The 18737-nt window shown below is 52.5% G+C and overlaps 3 protein-coding genes across 3 annotated transcripts; 2 read left to right on the top strand and 1 right to left on the bottom strand.

The window, feature by feature from the left end:
* The first annotated feature begins 140 nt into the window (after nt 1-140).
* On the top strand, nt 141-4582 carry TMEM262 (transmembrane protein 262). Its single transcript, XM_019737935.2, has 4 exons — nt 141-317; nt 4047-4221; nt 4326-4425; nt 4506-4582. Exons 2-4 carry the CDS (start codon nt 4048-4050, stop codon nt 4580-4582), a joined length of 351 nt encoding a protein of 116 aa, XP_019593494.1. The 5' UTR covers nt 141-317; nt 4047.
* Nucleotides 4583-4631: 49 nt separating this feature from the next.
* On the bottom strand, nt 4632-8693 carry ZFPL1 (zinc finger protein like 1). Its single transcript, XM_019737933.2, has 8 exons — nt 8534-8693; nt 8108-8217; nt 7689-7800; nt 6383-6576; nt 6214-6286; nt 5994-6140; nt 5623-5746; nt 4632-5092 (listed from the first exon to the last, which is right to left on the bottom strand). The coding sequence occupies exons 2-8, from the start codon at nt 8207-8209 to the stop codon at nt 4906-4908; spliced, it is 939 nt and encodes a 312-aa protein (XP_019593492.1). The 5' UTR covers nt 8210-8217; nt 8534-8693; the 3' UTR covers nt 4632-4905.
* Nucleotides 8694-8782: 89 nt separating this feature from the next.
* On the top strand, nt 8783-14833 carry CDCA5 (cell division cycle associated 5). Its single transcript, XM_019737837.2, has 6 exons — nt 8783-8972; nt 9207-9298; nt 9377-9442; nt 9523-9558; nt 12497-12931; nt 13094-14833. The coding sequence occupies exons 1-6, from the start codon at nt 8927-8929 to the stop codon at nt 13172-13174; spliced, it is 756 nt and encodes a 251-aa protein (XP_019593396.2). The 5' UTR covers nt 8783-8926; the 3' UTR covers nt 13175-14833.
* The last annotated feature ends 3904 nt before the right edge of the window (nt 14834-18737 follow it).

The following is an 18737-nucleotide window of genomic DNA, read 5'->3' as shown; positions in this document are numbered from 1 at the left end:
CCAAGCGAAGAGGTTCCGGGAAAGCACTGGTTTCCCCCAGCTTCTCACGTGGAAGGATTTTGTGGAACTGGTCGGGTTGCTGCCTTGGCTGAGGGAGGGTGGGTCGCTGCTCCCAACCCCGCACCCCCGCACCCCACAGGCAAGGGCCCGCGGAATATGTCCCTAGACGCAGCGGACGGAGTGCCAGCTGTACAGCCAGAGAGCGTGTGCCTGGCATCCTCCTACTGCCTGGTTACCTGGGCAGCGGCTCAGTTTCCACCTTAGTTCCCAAAACTGGGGTGCATACTTCAAGGGGGGCTGCGGAGGATTAAATGCAGGTACAGTACGCCGCACGGTGCCTCTAGCGCAGTGTGTCTCCAGGCCTCCTCCTGTGACAGCATCAGAAATGCCTTCCTTAATTACCTGTGGTGCATTTTAAGACTCTGGGCGTCCCCCAAACCTAGATGCTGCTTCTTTTTTTTTTTTTTAAGTCCACAATTCGTTCTGATGCACTTAAATATTCCGTGTTTAGAAGACAGACTTGCTGATCTTAAATGACTGATAGGATGTGGAGTGAGGAGTTGGATGGAGTTGGGTTTCTGATTTGGACAAAGGTGTTCACCAAGGTGAAGAACTCAAGAGGACAGAGTGACTTGGAGTTCAAACTGAGACATGCTGAGTTTGAACGGAGAAAACGACCTTATCAGCGTTGTCCTTGAAACATTACTTATGATGGGCTGGGAGGGGGCGGGGTTAGAATGGAAACAGCCTTATTTGTCAGGGTCCTGCAGGCCAAACACATTCCACCACCTTTCCATACGGCCTGTGAACTATGAATGTTTTCTTTTTCGTATTTAAATGGTTGAAAAAAATAAGAATGACATTTCATGACACGTGAAAATTATATGAAATTCATATAGAGTAGATCTCAAAAGTTTTGATCACAAGAAAAAATATAACTGGTGATGGATGTTAACTAGACTTGAGATCATTTTGAAATATATATAAATATTGCCTCATGTTGTACACCTGAATCTAATGTTACATGACAATTATATCTTCATTTAGAAATTATTTTCATAAAATCATATGAAAATTATGTGAAATTGTATGAGATATTTTAGTGTCTATAGTTTTATTTGAACACAGCCATGCCCATTTGTTTATACATGATCCATACCTGCTTTCTCTCTACAACAGTGGAGTTCAGTAGTTGCAACAGCGACCATATGGCTGGCAAAACCCAAAACAGTTACTGTCTGGTTCTTTACAGAAAAAGCCTGCTGATCCCTGAATCTATGGGATATTCAGAGGATGTTTAAAAAAATGAAGATTTCAGCCTATGAAGTTATACACTTAAGAAAATGAAGAAGAGTATAAAGATTTAGATTTATTCCAAGCGACCTATAAACATTTTTTAAAATTGCAGAATATTTAGAAAAATTATCCAAAATTTGGAAATAAGACCAAGAGTGTAGTATGTCCTTCCAATGTCATACTGGGCCATTATTTCACAAGCCCACCCAAGGATTATTTAATTACCCAAAGGAATGGACATTTGTTTTTGTTATTTACTAGTCAGTGTTCAGACTCTGAAATTACAAGTAGATATTTTCCAGGAGAGATGCAAAACATTTATATCTAGTAAAAAAAATTAACCTCAAAAGTTATTATTTTTACTAAAATGTTTATTAATTGCCCTGTAGGGCATCGTGTTTTTTTGTTTTTAAATTTTATTGGGGAATATTGGGGGACTGTGTTTCTCCAGGGCCCATCAGCTCCAAGTAATTATTCTTCAATCTAGTTGTGGAGGGCGCAGATTCAGCTCCAGATCACTGTTTTCAATCTTTAGTTGCAGGGGGTGCAGCCCACCATCTCATGTGGTAATTGAACCAGTAATCTTGTTGCTGAGAGCTGTGCTCTAACCAACTGCGCCATCTGGCTGCCCAGGACATCAACGTTTTGTATCTAACCTATAACCACATTCTAACATTCCTCTTTAAATGCCTGTCAATAGCCAGCTCTTCAGGATGATTTACTACCTGAGGAGAAACCCCCTCTCTAATGAGTTAACGCATCTTAGTTACATATTCCTTCTATATTGAGATGTTTATAACTTTTTTAAAGTTGTACTTTGACAATACATATGGTGTGGCTTTTAAAAGTGTTTTATATGTTATGCATGTGTACTCCTACGTGCACGTAGATGTATGAAGTTACATCAATAAAGGACCAAAATGATGCCCACTCGCCAACCTGTTGAAGGGGTTACCTCTGTAGGAGTGAGGGCGGAGGACTGTTACATTTTCCTCTGTATGCTGGTGTAGTATACAAATCTTTTTTTCCCCCTTCTTCCGCCTCCCGCCTCCTGTTCAACCCGTTTCTCAGTCTAGTCGTGTAGGACCCAGCTCCCTGGCCCATGCTGGTATTATGAGCCTCGCTCTCCCCCCAGCTGAGGCAGTTGGTCACTGGTCTGGCCACTCACGGCAGCACACAGCGGTCTGCTGCACCTCGCAACGACCTCTGACTGTTCAGGGCAGCCCAGCTCCAGGGAGAGCAGTTATTCATAATCTTAGCTGCAGAGGGCGCAGCTCACTGGCCCAGCGACCTCGGTGTTAGAAGCACGGCGCTCCAACCACCTGAGCCACCAGGCCGCTCACAAATCTTTTATAAGAACATATTCATACATTACTTGGGTAATTGCTTAAATGGCATCGAACTAGGAGCCCTAACGTATAAAAGTTAATTTGTATTCAAATGAGAACTGAGCTGAGGTGCAATTATTTCAACAGTGGGATCATAGGTGGGCATTGGGGCATCACCCCTTTAATGTGTTAGGATGGGGTTTGAGGGACTGTGGTGATTAATGATACTGAGTAGCAAACATGGATGGTGAGGTCAGGCTCTAAACCTACTGCTTCAAAACAGAAGAATTTGGGTCTTGGCCTGACCTGGGACCTAACTAACTTCTGGGGCAGTCAGGCAAGAGGCAGTGGGGATGGCCAAGTTCAACATCAAGTCCTTCTTCTACTTTAGTTCCTGGGAGTTTGCATGTCCCTTCACACCACTTCTGCCCATGTTTCTGGCTTATTTTGTTGAGTCCTGGAGGTTTCATCTTGAATGTATGAAGGAAATGTTTTCTTCTTGGCTTCTAACTGTCCCTGCTCATTTCATAGCCTCAGGTAGAACTGGATCTTAGCCTCAGGACTAATGGCCCCAGTCATTGGCTGTGAAAGCTTGAGCGGACAATCCCTCTCTCTACCTCAAATTTGCGTGTAAAACAGGATTTATGCCACCGGCCCCAGCTTTCTCATGGGACTCTTGGTTGACAAAGATGATGGGTGTGAAAATGCTGAGTGCCGGGAGAGGGGAAAGCTGGTCAGCATCAGGTCCTTGAAGAACATCTGGGGAGAAGATGGAAAATCCAGTTGCTCAGGGCCACACCTGAGGAGGGCATGGCAAAGTCCCAGGACAGCTGTGGGGAATCTGTTGTCCCTTTCCTTCCCTTAGTTCCTTCCCAATAGGGGTTGGAGCAAATACTTAGAGCTTGTGATCCAACCCCAGGCCTCCCCTCACCTGGGAATGCCCTCCAGCTACACATCTGGGTCCTAATGTCTCATCTGCCTGACTTGCTATGGACCTAAGACATGCTCCCCCCGACACACACACTTTTCTGATCCCCCGTTCTTCATCTGTAGTGTGCCCACACTAAGTCCTCTGTCTTAACTCAGTAGTTCAAACTGTTGAGGACTCAGTGGGAAAACGTTAAGTGCACCTGGTGGGATGAAGGGAACGCTGTCCCTTCCTCAACATGACAGGCTCCCACTCATCTGTACCTGTAGCCCACTACTCCGCCACAAGTCAGAGCGCCCCAACCACCCATGAAACACTCCTGTGTTCTAGAACTTCAGCTTGTGTTCTAGAATCTTGTCCCCTTGAACGTCCTCCTGGTTTTAGAATCCCACTGCTATTCCAGACTGTGCATTCTAGAAGCGGTGGAGTCAGGTGCTTTTCCTGGGCAGTGTCGGCTTGCTCAAGCTACTGACTTGAGTCTGTACTGCTGCCAGGATGCGCTGGCGGGACCGCATTGCCGTGCTCTTCTTCCCGCAAGGCATGATGCTCACCGTGGCTGCCCTGATGCTCTTCTTCATACACCTGAGCGTCCTCGCCAGCGACGTGCACAACTTCTACTTCACCCACCACTACGACCGCATGAGCTTCCGCTACACAGTGGCCCTGATGGTAGGCCGTGGCAGGGGCTCAGGGGCGGTCGGGGAGGCCCAGGGCCTGATGGAAACCCCACTGTTGTATCAGGGGGCCACTCTCCCACTGGATGGGGCCTACAGTTCTCCCAGGTGATCAGTATCTGCTGGGCTGCCATGGGGTCGCTCTATGCTGAGATGCTAAACGACAAGTTTCTTCGGTACTTTGCCCTGACTATCCTGAGTGAGTGACGGAATGGGGAGCTCTGGGACCCCGAGATGTGGAGGGGGCAGGGAAGGCTGATGGGGGTTCTCTCCACCCAGTGCTCAATGGAGTCATGTTCTTCAACCGTCTGTCCCTGGAATTTCTGGCCCTCCAGTACCGGGAGGAGAATCACTGAAGCTTGGGGGCTGGGCTGAGGAGGTGGAAGGAAAAGGAAGCTTCGGGCGTTTTAATAAAGTCTGTCATTTATTTCCACCTGTCCGCTCCTTCATGGGTTGGGGAGGGTGGGAGGCCGGAGGCCCAGGGGAAGCAGATCAAGATGAACATTTGATCTGCAGGGACCCCAGGCCCAGCCTGCAGCCATTCTGGTAGATTCGGCTTTGGGCCTGGGATCTTAGTGTCTCAGGCCTGAGGGAGAGGAGCTGAGAAGGGCCCTCAGACCGCCCCACCTCCCCTCCTCAGGCCCCCAGTTCCTAGGCTTGCCCAGACACAAGCAAGGTCTCAGGAGGGACCCACGCGGATGTGAGGGTTCATGAGCGGGTCCAGGTTGGGGTCACTGTCAGCTGCAGCCCGGCCCAGGCGAGACATGAGGACAAGGAGGGCCAAGAAGCCCAGCAGCCCCAGCAGCAGCAGCAGCCCCGCCCGCTGGAGCAGGGTCAGCGGCCGCTTACGAGACCCGGCCCGGCTCCTGGGGGGATGAGGGGAAAGTCAGATCAGGCCCCCAGTCCCTGGTGGCCCCACAGCCTGGCGAGGAGCCCTCATCACGACACTCGTCTTCTGGCCCCCGCACCACCACCAAGCCTCATTTCCTCAAGTGAGCCATGGGGACGAACATCCCTGGCCCTGGCCACTACAAGGGTGACCGTGCAGCTTAAACCAGCTGAGGCACCGACTGTTCTGGAAACCGGAATGTGTCAGGCATGGGGACAGTTACAAAGATCGGTGGTGGCAAAGCAGGAAGGGGCCTCAAAGAGCCCGAGTCGAAACCTCGTATGTAGCAGCTGAGGAATAGCAGACAAGGCGGGCTGTCTGCCCTGGAGACGGCAGACCCAGGACTTCTATTGCCAAGCAGAGGCCTCTCTATTCAGCCCCAACACCGGGGACCAATGTTACCCAGGACAAGCCTCTTTTGTCATGAAATTGTCGTGCCCGGAGACTCTGGCTCTCACTTCCCTTCCTCCCCCTTCCTGGCATCCTGCCCCACCTGACCCTGTGTACCTGAGCAGCTGGGCCAGCCAGCCCAGGGCAGGACGGCGACGGTACTTGTCATCGTCGTAATCCCCGTGGAGGCCTGGTGTCCGGTCATCGTCCCGCGTGTCATACACCTTTCTCGGGGCTGAGGCTGCAGGGGCAGAGCCATTAGCATCCACCGGCTCAGGGAAACTGGCCCACAGCAGGGGGAGTGGGGACGGCAGGCGATCCTTGCCTTTCTCGGCCTGACAGTAAATCTCAGAATCGTAGAGTGGTAACGTCTGTGCTTAGAGTGAGGAAAGGTCCCTCCAGGTGGGTCTCTGGACCTGAGCTCCCTTCACATGAACAACCCCACCCCTCTTCTATCCTCCTCTGGCCTAGACAATCCCCTGGCTCACCATGAGTCATGTGCTCGGAACCGCCCATGTGGATCACCGTGTGTTGCTCAGGCTGGCTTGGGGAAGCGGGGGGCCGGGGGGCTTGGTTGTAGTAGGCTGGGGCAGCAGAAGCACTGGTTCTCTCTTCTTGTTCAGAGGTACCATTGGCTGTGGCAGGAAGAGAGCCGTCAGCAGAGCAGGGAGGCAAGGGCCCCAACAGCAGGTGGAGACTGCCACTCACCATTAAAGCTGGACCAGTCAGAGAAGTCGGAGGTGTTGAGGGGCTCAGGCTCCGGGCTCACCACCTCATCAATCTGAAGGAAGGAACCTGTGTCACCAGCCTGCCCAGTGCTATCCCCACCCACCCATCTGGCCCAGGTGGGAACCTAGACAGACAGAGGGACTCTCACCAGAGGAAGGCCCAATCCTGCCCGGGCCCAGTTGACTGTGGCCAGCTTCTCTCTCAGCGCGGAGGCCACGGGGCCAGCCAGGTTAGTTGGGGGGAAGATGGGGCCACTGCAGCTGGGGCACTGGTAGCCAGCAGGCGCTGTATTTTGGGGCAGCTGGGCAGCACGTTCATTGAGGCAGGCCCAGTGGAAGAGATCTTAGGGCCCATGAAATAGCAGAGGAGAGTCATGAGGAAGAAGAAACTTTGTACCCCTAGCCCAGCAACAGCCCCCAGCCCATTGCAGGAACATATGCACACATACATAGAAGCCCAGGGCCACCTCCTTCCCATACTCGCCCCAGGTCCATTTCGTCAGTGTGCCCTCAGCCCTACTGGCTACCACCATCTGACTGAATCAAAGCAGATGCTACACAGCCTACTAGGAAGTGGGGATGGGTGGAAAGATGATGCCATAAGCTCCTTGATTAGCTAACAGCTAATCAAGAACAATTTCAGAAGAGCTTCCTATATGCCTATACACCTCCATGGGCACACATACCTGTGTTTATATACACATAACCAAACGTGTGCCATCCCTGCATCTATCTTACAGGCACACTGACTCTCACACATACACATCTACACACTCACTTGTGTGCTAACACTCAAGCACCCTCACCCACACACTCTCCTGCAACCCCACGACACACCTGTATTCTTATGTTCACATGCAACATTTACCCATTCACTCACCCACAAGTACTAATGAACCCACTAACACTTATGTAAAGACACAAAGCACATTGAATTCATGCACGTATACCCATGCACTCACACTAAGAAACACCTACGTGGAGCTCACTCTTTTGCACTAGCTCCTCCAAAAAATGGAGCTAAGGCTCTTACACAAAGGCAAGGTCATGACACATGTCTGTTGACTGCTTTTAGCTGACTCTACTATGGGAAACTCGCTTCCTCTCTGTTTAATGTTGGAATCAGTAGTGGATCCTGAATGTCTGAAAGGCCCATGCCAGTCTGGCCAGCTCACAGCCTCAACCACGCCCCAAGTTTGACTGCCTCTTGCTCAACCCTTGAGATTGGAAGGAAGAAACTAGAAACTTTCATTTTTAAGGAGACATTGAGGCCTACAAAGGAAAAACGACTTGCCTGAGCTTACAGAGCAGGTTAAGTAACGCAGCAGGATTAGAATCTGGGGCTCCAGCCTTCACGGCTTAGGGGGGTCTCACTGTCCTGCTGCTTAGGGAGGGCTAGGAAACTAGTCACCAAGCCGGGCCTATCCGGATCCCCCCAAGGTGCCCAGGCCTCACCATAGCAGACAAGGCGGGTCGTCTCCCGAGTGGCCAGGGGTATGTTGCACAGGCGGCAATTGGGGTTGTAGTCGCTATCTTGGAGCCACTGCAGGTAAGACTGTACGATGCACTGGAGTGGGAGAGAGAGGTCACAACTGGAGCTGGGCTCCACAGCCCAGATCCCTAAGGCCCAACTGCCTCTTTATCTCTCATCACAGAGGAGACTTATCCTTTCGTTTGTTCAATCAATAAACATTTATTGAGCACATACTGTGTGCCAGACTCTGTCTTAAGAGCATATAGCAGTGAACAAAATAAACCAAGGCCTTGCCCTCGTGGAGCTTCCATTCTAGCGCCAAGCCCTTCATGGATTTGGAGGATGCCAATACCACTTGCCCTCCCAGTGCCCTGCTCAGCCGCTCCCCTGAAGGCCCCACCTTGGCGTGATTGGCTACCAGGCAGTGCTCGCAGACGTTGACCCGGTGTTCGAAGCAGAACAAGTTGGTCACCTTCCTCTTGGGGCACTTGCAAAGCCCCATGGTCGACCCTGGGGAAGAGGCCTGAGTTGGTAGGGAGCTAGGTTCTGGTGGCCGCTACGCACTCACCAGCCCAGTTCATTTCCACTTTTAACTCCCCTAGACACTCTCACATTCGCCGGAGCCCCAACTTCCTGCCCACCGCCCCTCTTCATTCCGGACCACGCTCCCGGCATAAACCCCGCCCCCGAAGACCACTCATTCCTCCTGGACCCCGCCCCCGGCCAGGCCCCTCCATCAGCGTCTCTCCGATACCACCGGCCCCGCCCCCAGGGGCCCCTCCTGAGTCCCACCCCTCCAAGCCCCGCCCCCACTTTCTCCACAGACCCCCTCTCCGTGTTACTGAGCCACTCGGGCACGGGTCCCGACAGGCCCGAGCGCTGATCCCACACGCGGAAGGACAGACACCGCGCTCCGCGGGCCTCCAGCTCAGCTCTTTCCAGTTCGGGCCGCTCCTATTATGCCTCGGCTGCCACGTCTCTTCCGGGTGCGGCGCGTGCTGATGACGCCAGCGCGCCACCGGCCCCACCCCGTCTGACGGTAGATTTGAGACGCGTGAGGAAGAGGCGACCCAAGTCCCGCGGCCCTCCCGCCTTACGTAATTTCCGCTTCCTCCTGAGTAGGGCGGGTAATCCGAACGTTTTTGCTTCAGAAAGGCCCTCGGGTTGGCGCGAGCCCGGGCGGCGGCGGCGGCGGCGGCAATCCAAACCAAGGCTAGACATGTCCGAGAGGCGAACGCGGTCTGGAGGGGCCTCTCAGCGCTCTGGTGAGGGGAGGGCGCGCGGGAGAGACGGGGCCGAGCTGTTTGAGGGCTGCAGTCCCATGAGGAAGGCCCTCCCCGTACCGCCCTACGATGGGTGACCCACGGCCCACCTTCCGCCCCGAGAAGGCTCCCCCAAAGTGCCTCTTGGGGAACCTTTTCTCACTGTCTCCAGAACCTGTGTTCCAGACCTTGAGGTCTAGAGCCCTCCCCGACCTCCTAACTTTTTTCTCTTTCCAGGGCCAAACACCACATCTCCTCAGTCTCTGCGGAGGTCCCAGCGGAAGTCAGGCTCCGATCTCCCCAGCACCCTCCCTGACATCTGGCCGAAGGTGAGCCCGGGGTTCCTCAGTTCCTACCCTAGAAGTCTTTGGATTCATGTAGAGCTCATGGTCACCCCTCTTCTCCAGGCACCCCCGGTGGCTCCAGTCAAAAAGCCCATCGTCTTGAAAAAGATTGTGGCCCATAGTGTAAAGGTGAGGACGGAGAGAGAGCTTGTGGGTGGGGAACCACAAAGAGGGGCCGGCTCTGTGATTAATAAGTGTTGTCTCCACAGGTCCCATCCATCCACTCGCCTCGAAGGAGCCCTAGGGTGAGTTCATTTTCATTTGCTTTGTTCAGTGGAATCCAGGACATTCTGGAGCTGGGACAGACTATGGTGGCCCACACTATTTGCTCAGGAAGCTGTTTTGCAGTATTTTGAAACAGTTTACCCTTGGACACCTGCAGGCTGTACACTTACTATTGCCTACCTTGCTTACTCCTTGTAGACTTAATATATTTAGCTCTTGATGGTGTGTTCAAGAGATGGTATGTTCTACCATTTTCCTTTAAACGTTAACTGTGTCCTAACTTTCTGCTCCATCTTGTCCTCGGTTTTTGTGGGGTTTTTTAACTTCATTTATTTAAGTGTGTTTTTCCAGGACCCATCAGCTCCAAGTCAAGTAGTTGTTTCTATCTAGTTGTGGAGGGCGCAGCTCACTGTGGCCCATGTAGGAATTGAACTGGCAACCTTGTTGTTAAGAGCACCGCGCTCTAACCAACTGGGCCAACCGACCGCCCTTTGTCCTCAGTTTTTATTTACGGTTGTTGTAAGATGAGTTATGTGTATGATGGCTTTGCGGTTTTAGCAGAAGTCAAGATGTTTCATTAAAATCTGTGCCTGAGGATATAATGAATGAGAAATGCCAACTGTTTTGAGGCGCTGATGGGGCTTACAGTCAAGTGGGAAGAAAGACACATGAACAGGTGATGACATAGTATGCTGAGGACTGCAACACAGAACTAGATGGTACGAAGGCACTTAACCCAGACCACGTGGCTCAGGGAACATTTCACAGGAGAAGAAACATTTAAAATGAGTCTCTAGTCTTTACAGACAAGTAGGAGTGTCTGTAAGGGAAGCTGTATTGGCAAAGATTCCACACACACATTCAAAAAACAAGGTTTGGGGAGCAGCAGCTTCCTTTCTTGGTATGTCTGCCGCAGACCTTGATAGAGGAGGGCGCGTGCTAAGCCAGAACAGAATAGATCCTGATGAGGCATGAAAGCTGTGTTTGAGACCTTGGGTTTCATCCTTGGCACTGTGGGCAGCTTTTGGAGAGTCTTAAGCAAGGTAGTGACTGAGTTAAACTTTGGTGTTCGAGAACGCTCCCTCTTGGGGGTGGGGGTGGAGGGAGCTGGGGGGAGAATGGGCTGGAAAAAGACTGCCAGGGGTTCTAAGACCAGGTAGGAAGACTTGACAGGAATCCTAAGGTGAGATGATGGGGGCCTAAAGTAAGGTAATGGCAAAGTGATGCTCCCCCCCGGCTCACCACGTGACTGTCCTATCACACAGGACTGAGCTCAGTGGAGACCTCCTTCCAGAAGCCTTCCCTGACCACCCCTTCCCTGACCTACCCCGTCACGGTCACATTTCTTAATGTAATTCCTAGGACTTATCAATGGCTGGGGGTAATTTGTTTGTTGTCTTTCTCTCCCCAGTAGGTGCCTTCAGGGCAGAGACTGCCACCTCCCCCATAGTAGTCAGTCATTCTTGTTGGTTGACTAATAAATTCATGAGACAGTAAACAGAAAGAGCTGTGACAACTTGGGTGACTGCTTGGCCATAGGGAATAAGGAAATAGTAGTCGGGTAACCCCCATGTTGTTCAGCATCCCTTTGACGAGACTCATGGGGCATATTCTCCAGAGCTTGCAGTCGTGTCTCTTTGATAACCAATGGACTTCCTTCTAGCTGACCACAGGAGTCATTGAATTTGTCTCATTTTCCCCTCGTTTGGGCTGCCAGACAGCCCAGTGCCAAGATTTGTGTACATTAATTGGGTTTTGTGTACATTAAGTTACTGAACACCTGCTGCACGCGGGGCTCTGCTGAAGACGGGGTACAGGCAGGGTCAGCCAGACAGATAACGACCCCTGCTCTCATGAAGCCCATATTCTGTTGGGGTGACAGTCAACCAATGGACAAGCCCAAACCAGAATGTGATGGTTGCTGTACAGGAGAGAGTTGTTCTGACAGAGAGTGACGAGCAGAGGTGAGGAGGGTCTGATCTAAACTCCACGGTAAGGGTCGGCCTCCCTAAGGAAGCAGCGTGTGAGCTGAGTGGAATCATAGGGGACAGTATGTGAACCTCCTAATCCACATGCCCTGTTCACAACCTTGCCAGGGCTCCCTGGGTCTCCCCTGACAGTGGCCTACAAAATGTCCTGGGATGCCCCTAATGACCTCTCATGCCCCGTCCTTAGTGCCTCTCCTTAACTTCCACTTGATTCAGGCACACGGGCCTGCTTGTTCCTAACGGGCACTTTCGCCCCAGGACTTCTGTACCTTCTATTCCTCTAGGTGACTCACTCCCCCACCTCCATCAGGTTGTAGCTCAAATGACACCTCGCCTGCGTTCACTTCCTTAAAATTCCAACACACCCCTGGTACTCTCTCCTGTTTGGTTTTTCCCCAAAACTAACATACTACATGGTTTCCCCTATTTATTATCTCTTCCTCCACTAGAATGGAAGCTCCATGGAGACGGGTTTTCTCTGCTTTATTCCCTGTTGTACGCCCAGCGCCTGGAGCAGGCAGGTGACCAATAAGCTCTTACTACTGATTTGATGGACATTTCAGGAAAGTCGTTGCCAACTGTGACAAATGGACCACAGAGAGCAAGGGGGAAGCAGGAAGAGCAGTTAGGAGGTTATTGAACTGGTCTAGACGGCAGGTAATGTGGCCTTGCATCAGTTAGAGGTGACGAGCTGTCGGTCATGTTTTGGAGACAGCTGGCAGCATCAGCAGGTGGTGGCAACGTCTTGTGTCACAGAAGACTCCTCAGAAGCAAGAACCGATTGTCCTTTTCTTTCCCTCCCCACATCTGTCCCAGGATCTGACTTGTTGCCTAACCTGTCTCCTCTTTTCCTTTTAAAAGTGTTTGTCCTGTGGCTCTTTCCTTCCAGCCTGCATCCCCTTGGGCCTTTCTGGAAGGAAGTGACACAGCTCAGTAACAGGGAGGTGCTCTCTCTTCTGTCCTGGTACAGATTGCATTTTTCTTGGAGAAAGAAAACCATCCTCCTGACAGGGAGCCTACCAGGGAGGACCTCTTCAAGACATGCAGTGTCCCCGTGACCCCCAACACCACTCCTGTGCTGTACAGCCCAAATGTGGGGTCCAACTGTGGGGAAGAGCTGGACACCAGAGCCCTAGAAATGTCTAAAAAAGTCAGGCGCTCCTACAGCCGGCTGGAGACCCTAGCCTGTGCTTCCACGTCCACCCCAGGCCGCCAGTCCTGCTTTGGCTTCCAGGGGCTACTGGCGGCAGAAGACCTGGCCGGAGTCTCGCCTTTGGGGTGTTCAAAGTTCACTGAGGTCCCCAGGGTCCCTGCGGTTCCCTGGGTCCCGGACACTACTCTCCCTGGAATCTCCCCACCAGTTGTGAAAGAGAAACGAAAGAAGAAGAAGGTGCCGGAGATCCTGGTGAGTGCTAGGCAGGGGCCTTCTGTCATCACGTGGACGCACTGGGCCGGGGCTCGGCTCTGGCAGTTTTGGGGAAAGGCAGCACCTGCAGGGTATGGGTAGAGATGCTCCAGCCAACATGACCTCTCCCCACTCACCTGCCCCCCATTTTTCTTCCCCCAGAAATCGGAGCTGGATGAGTGGGCCGCGGCCATGAATGCTGAGTTTGAAGCTGCTGAGCAGTTTGATCTCCTGGTTGAATGAGATGAAACGGGGGGAACCTGGCCAGACCTCCCCCTCTTCTCCCTGTACATATCCCCTTCTTCCTGAGGAAAGGACACTTGGGGTCCTCTTTCCTGGCCTTGTTACCTATGCATGTGCGTTGTTGGCACGTGAGGCCTGTTCTATGAGAGTCTTAAGCAAGGTGGTGACTGAGTTAAACTTGGGTCAATGGCAGCAGCTGTTTCGGCTTCAAGGAATGCGGTCCCCCAGCCCAACTACACGCTAGTATGCTGTTTCTAGTCAGTGACACGCCCCTCCCCCCCATCTTCCCTACCTGCCAGAGTGGCCTGGCCAGAGGAGGTTACAGGGCTGGGGACTGGGTGGGAGCATCTCACTCGGGGCGGGGGCGGGGGGGGCGGGGAATGGGACGGCTCTGACCAGCCCCAACAGAAACAGGTGCCACGGGCCACGGCAGCCTCAAGCCTTCTGTCCCAGGTTGCTCTCTGCTGGTGGCTTGATCCAATCCATGTAACGTGGCTTGGGTTTCCTTATTCTGTAGATGGTCCAGGAGAGAGTTCGTGGATTGGGGAAAGACTGAGGAAGTAACTGGATACTCAGCCAGTAGAGTCAGGTTTTGAAGGAGGGTGGGAACCTTTGGTTGGGTGTCAGACCGTAAGTGTTGACTCCATAGAAGCTGTTTTATTGGTCTGTGTTCTGCTGTTGAGATGTTTGGTTAAATGACAGGCTGGTGGCTGCGTGGGCAAAAGGTGCATTTTGGGGTGCAGTGCCAGATGCCATAGGCTCCAGCCTCCACAGAACCTGAGGCTCAGAGCGTTTGGACTGGACACCACAAGGCCAGGAAGGGGCCCATGGCAAGAGGCACCCCCTCTTGTCATCCACACCTGTTTTCCTACAAAATAAAGCAGAGTCAACTCAGCTCTAGAACAAAAACTTACAGGTTGAACAGTCCTATCCCACTAGCGTTTTGCACCTACACTTGTGAAGTTCTAGGAAGCTTTTCTCAGGGGCCAGAAAGGGGCAGGGGGCGATAGCAGTTTTAACCTGTAGCTCTCCTAGTGTTCTCTCACATGAGGGCACTGCCTGGGGCAGATGCTAGGAGTTGAGTTGCGGGAGGGCGTTGTTTCACTGTCTCCAGGGAACCCCACTCCCCCACCCTGTTTCTCTTCTCAATGCTGGTAAAAGGTGTGCTTGCAAAGGTTGCCCAACCACAATGTCCACCACATCCCAGAACCTCTTGACGTGTACAGGTTTGTGGACGTAGAGGCAAAGGAGTGTGGGGGGCTGGCGGAGGACAGGACGGCAGGGAAGATGAGTGCCTGCTTGGTCAGGGTACTGGAAACAGCGCTGCGTGCTGGGTGCTAATTAAACTCTTTGCAAGGCCTGTGAGTCCCAGCTTCCCTGCTCAGCACTTCTCGCTTTGTCAGACCCTGCAAGCAAGCCCCTTTGCCAGGGAGGGCCATGTGGGCTTGAGCTAGACCATGTCCAAGGGATTTCTGCCCCCGCTGGCTGGCACAGAACTGGGAAGTGTGTCAGTCTGGCAGAAGAGTCAGGAGCAGCCCGATGATGAGCTGATGGCATCGCTGCAAACCTCTCACTGTCCCTGAAAAACTAAGAATGTGGGATTTAAGGGAAAATTGGGGTTTCTCTTCTAAATTAAAAAAAACACGTGATTGAAGAATTTTTGTCTGTCTATGCACGGTTTCTTTTACTGGGGCAAAGGCAGAGCTGAGGGTAAGCGGCCCAGGAAGCCAAGCCTTCTTTGGGCTTGTCACAGGGTTGTCCCTTTGTACTGCCAGCCAGGCCTCCAGTAGCCCTGTGGTAGATCACTGCCCCTGCTCCCCATGACTTTCTGTCGAGTTGCTCACACCTGCTCCTCCGAAGGCAGGGCTGTGTAGAATGTTCGAAAGTTGCTCTCTGCTTCCATGTTATTGTCCTCGCTCTGTTTACTGCTCAGCCACAACTAACTAGTGACTCCGTAATGCCCAATGCTAGAGACTCAGACCTCTGCAGCCTGGGCCAAAAGCACCCTTTTGGGGGTCATGACAGTGCTGCCCCTCTTTCTTGGCTTCCGCTGAAATGTCAGAACACACAGGTTCAGCCTTGGACCCGCTTTCCAATCTGATTGCTCCCCCTGGACAACCCCAGGCTCTCTGGGCCACCTTACGGCCAGTCTTTCCCCTGAGCCTCAAACAAGAATCTAGAACTGTCTTCTTGAACTGTCTCTCCACTCAGAAGTCATCTTGAACTCAGCTCAACCTCCATCTTGCTTCTTCCTATGCACCCTACACCATTGGCATCACCACGAGCTGACTCGCCTACAAGCCACGACCCTGGGGTCATCTGCAGCTCCAGCCTCTCCCACACCCCATCCCTCGGCCACGGGACAGCTGTCCTGGCCTAGTGGGTCTCCTTCCCTTTAGTCTCTCATCACTCCAAATGGTTCCCACTACGACCAGAATGAATTTCCTGAGAAAATGTGGTTTCTCTTCTGCTTAAAGCCCTTCAACACAATTGCATTTCTGCGTGTAATACCCACAAGAATTGAAAGCAGAGGCTTGAAGTACTTGTACAGTCACATTCAGCAGCATGATTCACCATGGCCCACAGGTGGAAGCAACATCAGTGTTCATCAATGGATGACTGGATAAACAAAATGCAGTGTGTACACACAATTGAATATTGCTCTGCCTGCAAAAGGAATGAAATTCTGACACTTGCTACAACATGGACGAACCTTGAAAACATGATGCTAAGTGTAATGAGCCAGCAATAAAAGGACAAATACACGAGTTAGGTACCTAAGATAGTCAAACTCAGAAATAGGAAGTCAAATGATGGTGATTGCCAGGGGCTGGGGGAGGGGAATGGAGAGTTATATTTAATGAGAATTTCCACTTGGGAAGATGAAAAAGTGATGGAGATGGATGGTGGTGATGACTGCGTAGCATTTAATGTGAATGCTTAATGCTACTGAACTGTACACTCAAAATGGTCAATTTGATGTTACGTATTTTGCCATAAAAAATGCAAACCACAAAACCCTTTGGTGACTTCCCGTTGTCAGTGTAGTGGTATGATGATGGTTCCTGGGTTTGGGCTGCCCAGCACCTCAGCCTCTACAAGTGGGCTGGCTGTACGCCCCCACTTCCCTCCATGCGCGTGAAGACACTTGCTCTCCCTGATCCCAGAAACCAGGACTTGAGAATCTGACCTGAATTCAGCCAATCAGATTCTGCACCTGAAGCGAGAACCAAAAAGAGGGAAGAAAAATTGAGGATTCAGCGAGGGGGTGGCCCTGTGTGTCCAGTGGCCCTGGGCCTCCATTGTCCTGTGTGGAGAGGGCAGGTCACTACAGTTGGCTCCTGCAGCAGGGCCCTGGGTGTTCCTGGCAGCCAGCGTCCCACACTTCCTGCCCTTTAAATCTGTTCCTATGAGTTGTGCGACTCCCCAATATCCTTCCAATAAACTACTTTTCTGCTCAAATTAGCCAGCGTGGTTTTCTATTGTGCAACCCAGAGACCTGCTGGTCCAGACTCCTTGGCAGAGCTTGTGAGAACTCGGTGAGAACGGTGGCCACGACTCCGGTCTTAAGGCCCGTAGGACCACCGCAGGTCCTGAGATGCTACAAGGTCCGTGCCTCTGAGCGTTTGCTTACTGCTCTCTGCCTTGCCTGCTCTTCCCCATTTCTGTATCACCTGGTGAGTCTTGCATCCATTAGGTCTGGCTCAAGCGTCAGCTCTGCTCGCCTTTGTGACCTGCCGCTCCCCTCCGCAGCGGGAGCATGAGGAGTAAGAGCATAGATGCTGGAGTCCAACAGAGTTTGGATCCTGGCACTGCCAGTTTCTAGCTGTATGACCCCAGGCATGTTAATCAGCCTCTCTTGTGCTTCCGTTTTCTTATCTGTAAAATGGGAACAATAATCGTACTTACCTCAGTGTTTTGGCGAGAGTGTGATAAAATAATACAAGTGAAGTGCTTAGTACAGAAGTGTTCAATGCACAATAGTTATTTTCAGGTAGAACTGACCACTCCTTTCTTATTCCCTGATCCCTGCACAGACCTCCATCATCGTACCTTTAACCTTGAGTCTGTGTGGTGCACACACGTTTCTACCGTAGTCTGAGCTCCCTGAGGGTGGAAACGGGCTTGCTTCTGTCCCGCCAGCATCCAGGGACATTGTGGAGGACATAACGTGGTTTCCCTCCAGCCCAGTCAGGCTGCGCCCTTCTGAAGTTAGGCTAAAGCTGGCAACCCTAACGGAGGGATCTGGTTGGCTGGACAGAGTTGGTGGTGGAGGCTCTCCAGGCTGGAGGTCGCCCCAAGAAAACCGAATGAGGCTGGAAAGGGGAGGCCAGCGGGATGGTGGACATGGCTCACCCATCAGGCTTCTGTCTCCCGCAGTCTCCCCAGGGCAGACGAACCGTCCACTCTAAGCCCATCAAGAAGCCAGTGGTGCCGCCTATTAAGGAGCAGAAGCCGGAAGACCCTCAGGTCTCTGGAGAGCCAGGCACAGAGGTGACAGGCAGGGGTGGCAAGAGGGTTGGAAAAATTCTTCCCCTGCCTGGGTGGAGATCTAAAATCGCAGCCATCACTCCAGGGTGTGGGAGGACCCTGGCTCTTGGGCTGCCAGCCTCAAGCCACCTCAGTCACCATGACACCTTCTCTGCCAAAGCCACCCTCTTCAGAGCCAAAGCTGGACCTGCAACCAGAACCCACGGCCAAGTTCCTGTTTACACTCCTGAACGTGACAGAGCCCCCCGAGCCCAAAGACCCCGAAGAGTAAGGCTATGTGGTGAGGGGGAGGGAGGCTAAAGGTGCATCTCCCCTCTTCCCCCTCCATTAACATGCAGAGCTGGGCCAGGACTCAGCCCTGGGGTGGGCAGAGGGGCCCAGCAGGACTGAAGGAGCCTGTGAGCCCACTCTGCCCAGCTCATCTTCCCCCAGCCTCTTGACCCTCTGGGCCAACCCTCACTGCACACCTGCCCTAGGGACTTGGAGATCCAGGAGAGCCGGTTCCTGGATAAGGGAGACTGGGGCGCCCAGCAGACCTCGAAGGAAATCAGCCATCTGCAGAATGCTTGCATGCGGTGAGGGGCCAGGGCAGGTGGGGGACAGGGCTTTCCCCACAGAGGGCAGTGCCTGGGGCTTGACAGCTGTGGGTTTGCCCCTTCACTTGGCCTTCTTCCTTCCCTCCTTCCCTTGCCTTCTTCTCCCTGTTCTAGTCCTGACGACCTCCTGGCTGGCCAGCGGGTCCCTTCCCTCCCAAGCATCAGTGTCCTTCTAGTATGCGAGCAGGACCTGTCCCACAAGTATGGGGCCACCGCTCTTTCCCGTCAATTGTGTGCCCACATGCCTGGTTATTGGGCAATCTGTAAGGCTGCCTATTAGGGACCCCTCACTTTTCATTGTTCAAGAACTTGCAGGGTAGTTTGGTCTGGGGGCGGGGTATGTTCTCTGCATGTCAGGCTCTGGAGCTTGGGTTGGCACAGTCCCATGGCCACTTGCCAGGATCGTATTGAAACCGGAGGCCGAGTCCAGGCTTATGCTGCCTGCACCGTTCAACCAATAGACTGACACAGGAATT

Source organism: Rhinolophus sinicus, linkage group LG06 (assembly GCF_036562045.2).
Source record: "Rhinolophus sinicus isolate RSC01 linkage group LG06, ASM3656204v1, whole genome shotgun sequence".
Lineage (NCBI taxonomy): Eukaryota > Metazoa > Chordata > Mammalia > Chiroptera > Rhinolophidae > Rhinolophus > Rhinolophus sinicus.
This window is presented reverse-complemented; position numbering and strand designations above follow the sequence as displayed.